The 5,430-nt window shown below is 35.9% G+C and overlaps 4 protein-coding genes across 4 annotated transcripts; 3 read left to right on the top strand and 1 right to left on the bottom strand.

The window, feature by feature from the left end:
- Positions 1-456: 456 nt before the first annotated feature.
- On the top strand, positions 457-1,335 carry AC631_05832 (diacylglycerol/polyprenol kinase family protein; the record flags this gene model as incomplete). The annotated part of the gene is made up of 1 exon (XM_015614661.1): positions 457-1,335. The coding sequence occupies one exon, from the start codon at positions 457-459 to the stop codon at positions 1,333-1,335; it is 879 nt and encodes a 292-aa protein (XP_015464514.1).
- A 26-nt stretch (positions 1,336-1,361) lies between these two features.
- Positions 1,362-1,988, bottom strand: AC631_05831 (uncharacterized protein; the record flags this gene model as incomplete). The annotated part of the gene is made up of 1 exon (XM_015614660.1): positions 1,362-1,988. The coding sequence occupies one exon, from the start codon at positions 1,986-1,988 to the stop codon at positions 1,362-1,364; it is 627 nt and encodes a 208-aa protein (XP_015464513.1).
- A 350-nt stretch (positions 1,989-2,338) lies between these two features.
- Positions 2,339-2,686, top strand: AC631_05830 (uncharacterized protein; the record flags this gene model as incomplete). The annotated part of the gene is made up of 1 exon (XM_015614659.1): positions 2,339-2,686. One exon carries the CDS (start codon positions 2,339-2,341, stop codon positions 2,684-2,686), a length of 348 nt encoding a protein of 115 aa, XP_015464512.1.
- Positions 2,687-4,237: 1,551 nt separating this feature from the next.
- Positions 4,238-5,365, top strand: INO2 (Ino2p; the record flags this gene model as incomplete). Its single annotated transcript, XM_015614658.1, has 1 exon — positions 4,238-5,365. One exon carries the CDS (start codon positions 4,238-4,240, stop codon positions 5,363-5,365), a length of 1,128 nt encoding a protein of 375 aa, XP_015464511.1.
- Between the last annotated feature and the right edge of the window lie 65 nt (positions 5,366-5,430).

Here is a 5,430-nt window from a genome sequence, read left to right as displayed (position 1 = left end):
GCTTTGTTATTGATTTTCAGATACTTGGTCGTCGTAAAGTTTTATAGCAAGCAGATCATTTCCTTCTTCAGTAAAGTTCCATATGCGCGGCTTAAAATTGAAAGTACTTGGCATTTTTACTCCCCCTCCCTGTCTGATAGAAAGTATTGACCTGAGACGATCATCTACAAGGATACATTCAATAAATTAGTAGAGACTTCTTCTTGTTTGAGCCGACAAGCAACATATTTAAAGGGCCGGATAGGAAAGAAAATGATACAAATTTATGAAAAAAAAAATAGCCTTCTCTGAGATAGAACGCGCATGTTCTTTTGCAATTATGCGGAGATATAATATTGATAAAGAAAGAATAATAGACACATGCATAAGATAATATCGAAACAAGTTGATGTATAAAAGGTACCAATATTGCACAACTTTTAGTAGGTTTCATTATACTTAGACTACAAAATGATAATGACAAGCGTGGCACCTATTACTTCAAATCTTCAATTTAGACATAAGCTGGTTAAAGATGAAAAAACATTTTATAACATAAAGAGTAAAAAATTTGAAAGTGATGTCTCAGAAGATAGTTCAGAAGAAGAACAAGTAATTGAGTATGTTGATGAAGGTGGAGTGTTTATTCAAGAAAGCCCCAAAGGAGAAAAATCGTTCATGAAAAAGCATGAAATACCCAGAAAAGCATTCCATTCCTTCACAGGATTTTTTACACTTTGGCTATATGTAAATGGATATAATCAACGCCAGTTAGTACAACCAATGTCTTTAATGGCTATTACATGTTTTATGCAAGATTTCATAAGATTTAGGGTGCCTAGTGTAAACAATAAGTTAATTAAATTATACTCGTCAATGATGAGAGAAAGCGAACAAAACAGTTACAATGGAATTCTTTTCTTTTTAATTGGCATAATAATAACTTCTTCATTATTACCTAAAGATATATGCTTGATGTGTAATTTATTATTGAGTTGGGGAGATACTTCAGCTTCCCTCATAGGTAGAGAGTTTGGAAAATATACTCCAAAATTGAGTGCTAATAAATCATTAGCAGGAAGTATGGCAAGCTTTGCAACAGGAGTAAGTTGCTGCTATTTGATGTATGGTCATATGATTCCCAAATATCATTATTTAGTCGATTTACCAAATGATATTATGTGGAGTCCTCAAACATCTACTTTAAATATCCATTGTTTCGCAATTGCTTGTGGTTTGATTTCTAGTATTTCAGAATTTATTGATTTATGGGGTATGGATGATAACTTTACAATTCCTGTATTAAGTGGAAGCTTCCTATATACCTTGGTTCACGCATTCAAAATCCAAACTTGATTTCTTATATATTAAATATACCCATACTATTTAATAGAATTTCTAAGTTCCATAAATTCGTTATAACCTAAACATTCCTTTAAACCCTCATATCTAACTAGTTCCAACCAACCTTCTTCAATACCTGTTTGATAGAATTCAGCCGTTTTTGACTTCGAAACTCCTGTGTAATCAGCTTTTTTCAAGAGATAAGTAAGAGTAGTAATTTTATCCCACTCTTGTTCCACAGCAACACTGGGCAAGAAAGTCCCCAGATAGATTTCGCCATTCTTATGGAAGTTGACCTTCAACCCGTGGTCACCCACAGTCCAATCATCCCAGTCTTTAATTGGTTCAAAATTATCTAATAGCGTTACTGAAACCGATAATAGATGAAACTCAAGTTTACCAATAGGAGGGAACCTTGGATCTTGTAAAGATGAAGTGAGAGAAAACCTTTTTGTTCCTGATTCGACCTTCAATGGTTGAAAAGTTCCTATGCATCCTCTTAACTGTTCATTCTTGTTCCATGTTATGAATAATGGGGCTTTAAGAGGCAACTCAACAGCGGAAGGTACTACGCTTTTAAATTTATCATAAGAGATACTTACTGAATCTGTAAATAGTTTGCTATGTAATGTTTCAAATGCTAAACAACACAACGACTTTGACATGGCTATTGCCTTTAATCTTTGAATGATAGTAAGGGATAAATTGCATAAAATATGATAAGATCACGTGATTAACAGGAAATGAATACATCCATACCTGAAATCGGGTTATAGAATGGTTTATCAGCTTTTAATTATCAAGAAGTGGAGATTCTTATACGTATCCTTTAAGATCACCAGGTCTTGTTTATATATATGAATATATATGTATATGGGTGCCATATAGTATGAAGGCTCTGTGGTAGATTTTTACTATGCTATTATTTATTCATTATCGTGTACGTACCGACAAAATTTAATGAATAAAATTCGAACGATAAGAAGAACCTATTAATTAGTTGACATGAGCAAACATGGGGGTTTGTCTTTCATGTTTAAGAGGTGAAGAAGAAGATGATGAAATCAATGAAACCACATCATTACTAGGTCATGGTATATATAGCGATGAAAATTACCAAGAAGAGCTTTTAAAGCAACAACAACGGCAGAACGAATTGAACGTTATAGTCAACGAACTAAACGATAATTTGATTGATGTTTCTACTTTCTTGAATAAGAACAGCTTTGAACAAACAGACTATCCAGTGGTTATGAGTAATGAAGCTAAGTTGAAGATTATTGAGGAGATAGATAACCTAGATGTGGGTCTTAAGAAACTGTGTAAGGTTCAAGTAAAGGACCCATTGTACTTGAAATTTTGACCAGTGACGATACACTTAGATAGACTTGTTTTAATGACAATTGGATATATAGTTTAAAGCTTTACAATATACGATGTATTTTCAAAATCATGAATTAGTGGTGACTGAAAACACTTGCAGTCGTACGAGGATGATGTATTTGACTCCGGTCACTTTGTGTAAATACCAGAATGGTTTCTTCTCTATGTATGCAAGAAAAACCAAATTCAACTACCGGTTAGGGCATATCACTGAAGGCCTATTTCAGCAAATCTCCATGCAATCAGAAACGAGTTCTGTAGGGATCGGCCTCTATGACTTCTACTTAATGTACCCCGAATTTTTCTTCTCGCAATGTACGGCCTAATGGAATATTTTCGAATTGCTCTAATTAATTTGAAACGACCGAGGCCTCAAACTTCTTGTTATCAACTTTTTACAGGTTAGAGCACCCGATCTTTTCTAAGCCTGTTCTTACATCAAAAAATAAAGAAAAGTACCCCAATTTTTGCTTGCAGAAATCTTCTTTAGTTTATCTATCCAACCCCGGCCGTGTACTTCACTAAGTTCGCAACCGTTAATCGTCTAAAGGTGATGTCAGCAACCAAGCCATATTTTGTGTGGTTCAACCTACATACTATCTATCATACACTTAGGTCAACTCCGTCGTTGCTGCTTTTCACCATGTTAAATGAGTCTATTCACTTGCTATTGCATGCATGGCAAGAAAATAATGTTTTGCGTTTACGTTCCAAATCTTCAATCCTCCAGTTAGCCCTCAGCCCTTCTTAGCAAGTCCCATTTACACTTTGCCTCTCTTTCCCACTTCGCGCTAGGTTCAACATTCTATTTATCGACTTTGAACCCTACTTGTCTCAAACGGTCTTTGTTACGAGGCTCTTTGTTACAAGCTATTCAATTCTGGCCTATTATAATCACTCTTGTAACTCTTATCTTCATACAGCCTCTGGTTATACCCCAAATTCTATTCTCTTTGCCGTATTATTAGATTCTCTACTGAAGCTTCCATGATTCCGATATTTGCAGCCCGCGTGCATATTCCCGTAATTTCCCAGTCTAAACTTCTTCACTTTTTGTTTGAAACCGAGGCCTCTAGTCGATTTACAAGTTATGCCCCTCCTTCGGAGCCGCGCGACATGTAAAAGAACACATCAACGCGGTCGCCTGTGGGAAGTCTTTCTATTTTGGTAAGCTCCATCAGCCCGATTTCTCTGCAATGCCCCTATTAGGCCTATATACAATGCAGAAACTCCGGATAACACTGATCGTATGTGGTATTATATGCAATTTCTAGCCTGTAGCATCAACTATACATTAAATCCGCCCAATATTAACCGATTAACCTGAGGGGATAAAGCCGTTAAATCCGCCGAAACCTGTACAAAATTTTTCCAATGCGAATCTTAACTATGCTAACTAGTTTATAGTAGTCCAGCACATAGGAGGGTAGTATGCACAAATTGGAAACAAGAGTTTAAATTTGGTCTTTACATAATTCAGGTAACCATCGAGGAAATATATAAATATAACAGGATATCTTCGTATGTTAAGATGAATGAAAGTAACAGTGGAGAAGTCGATAATATTGGCGACAAAACTTATGAACATATATACGGTATTGATAAAATAGATACACCTGAAGTTGACGATAACGATAGCGATACATTTGAAATGAGCTATAAGAATATGGATTTTAATGACATGGATTTTGAGCAAACATATACCATGTATTCGACATTACAACAGAAGAAGGCGTTGAACGTGATGGACCAGTTGCAGAAGGTGCAGATGTTGAACCAGCAATATTGTACTGGGATTGGCCAGTACGAACAGGTGGAAAAGATGAAACCAGGATATGGACGCGAGTCATCGAAGATGTTAGAATCACAACCAAGAGATGAACCTAGAGATGAGTTTGATCAGTTTTTTTCGAATAATGAGTCTAATGCGTTAGAAAAGTTTTTGGACAACTTAGCAAACTCGAATGGGTCTGCTAACCCAATGCATATGTACAACGACGGTCAATCAAATTATCAGCATGATTTCCCTGTCTTTGAGTTGCATACCATGAAAGCTCCTACTATGCCTATGCCAACACCACCCCAACATTCAATATCTCCGAGCGATCCCCAAATGATCGGCCATGATACACACGGCGTAATAAACAACAGCAAGAAAGTATTAGCTGACGCATTCGGTCATCCTTCGTTAAAAAACTTAACAACTCCCGATGCGTGCCAATTACCTACACCAATGGATAGTAGGCAATCGTCTACATCATTCAACGTCGTTTCTGATCACGAAATGGATCAAGATTCATTTAGTAGTGAATTATCGACTCCTCAAGCTGGTTCTCCGGGAGCGAAAAAGCGCAAGAGATCCTGCCACAAGCCTTTATTGACAGTAGAACAAAAGCGTCTCAACCACTCTCTTTCTGAGAAAAAGAGAAGGCAGCAATGCAAATTGGCATACGAAAGATGTTTACGTCTTATCACTAATATTGACGATTATACCGATGTAAAAGTTGATAACTCGAAGGGAAAATCAAAAAGAAAGCAAATTAACAAAGATGGGTTACCAAATTTATCAAAACACACCGCTTTAACCAAAATTACTAATGAGATGATTAAGATTAAGGAACAAAATGATGGTTTAAAGAAATTATTAAACTTGGAATAGATTTCGAAGTTGGTGTTTCAATATTCTCATCATCCATGATCTTGATGTTTTTGTTATATTTATTA

Source organism: Debaryomyces fabryi (assembly GCF_001447935.2).
Source record: "Debaryomyces fabryi strain CBS 789 chromosome Unknown contig00295, whole genome shotgun sequence".
Taxonomy (NCBI): domain Eukaryota; kingdom Fungi; phylum Ascomycota; class Pichiomycetes; order Serinales; family Debaryomycetaceae; genus Debaryomyces; species Debaryomyces fabryi.
This window is presented reverse-complemented; position numbering and strand designations above follow the sequence as displayed.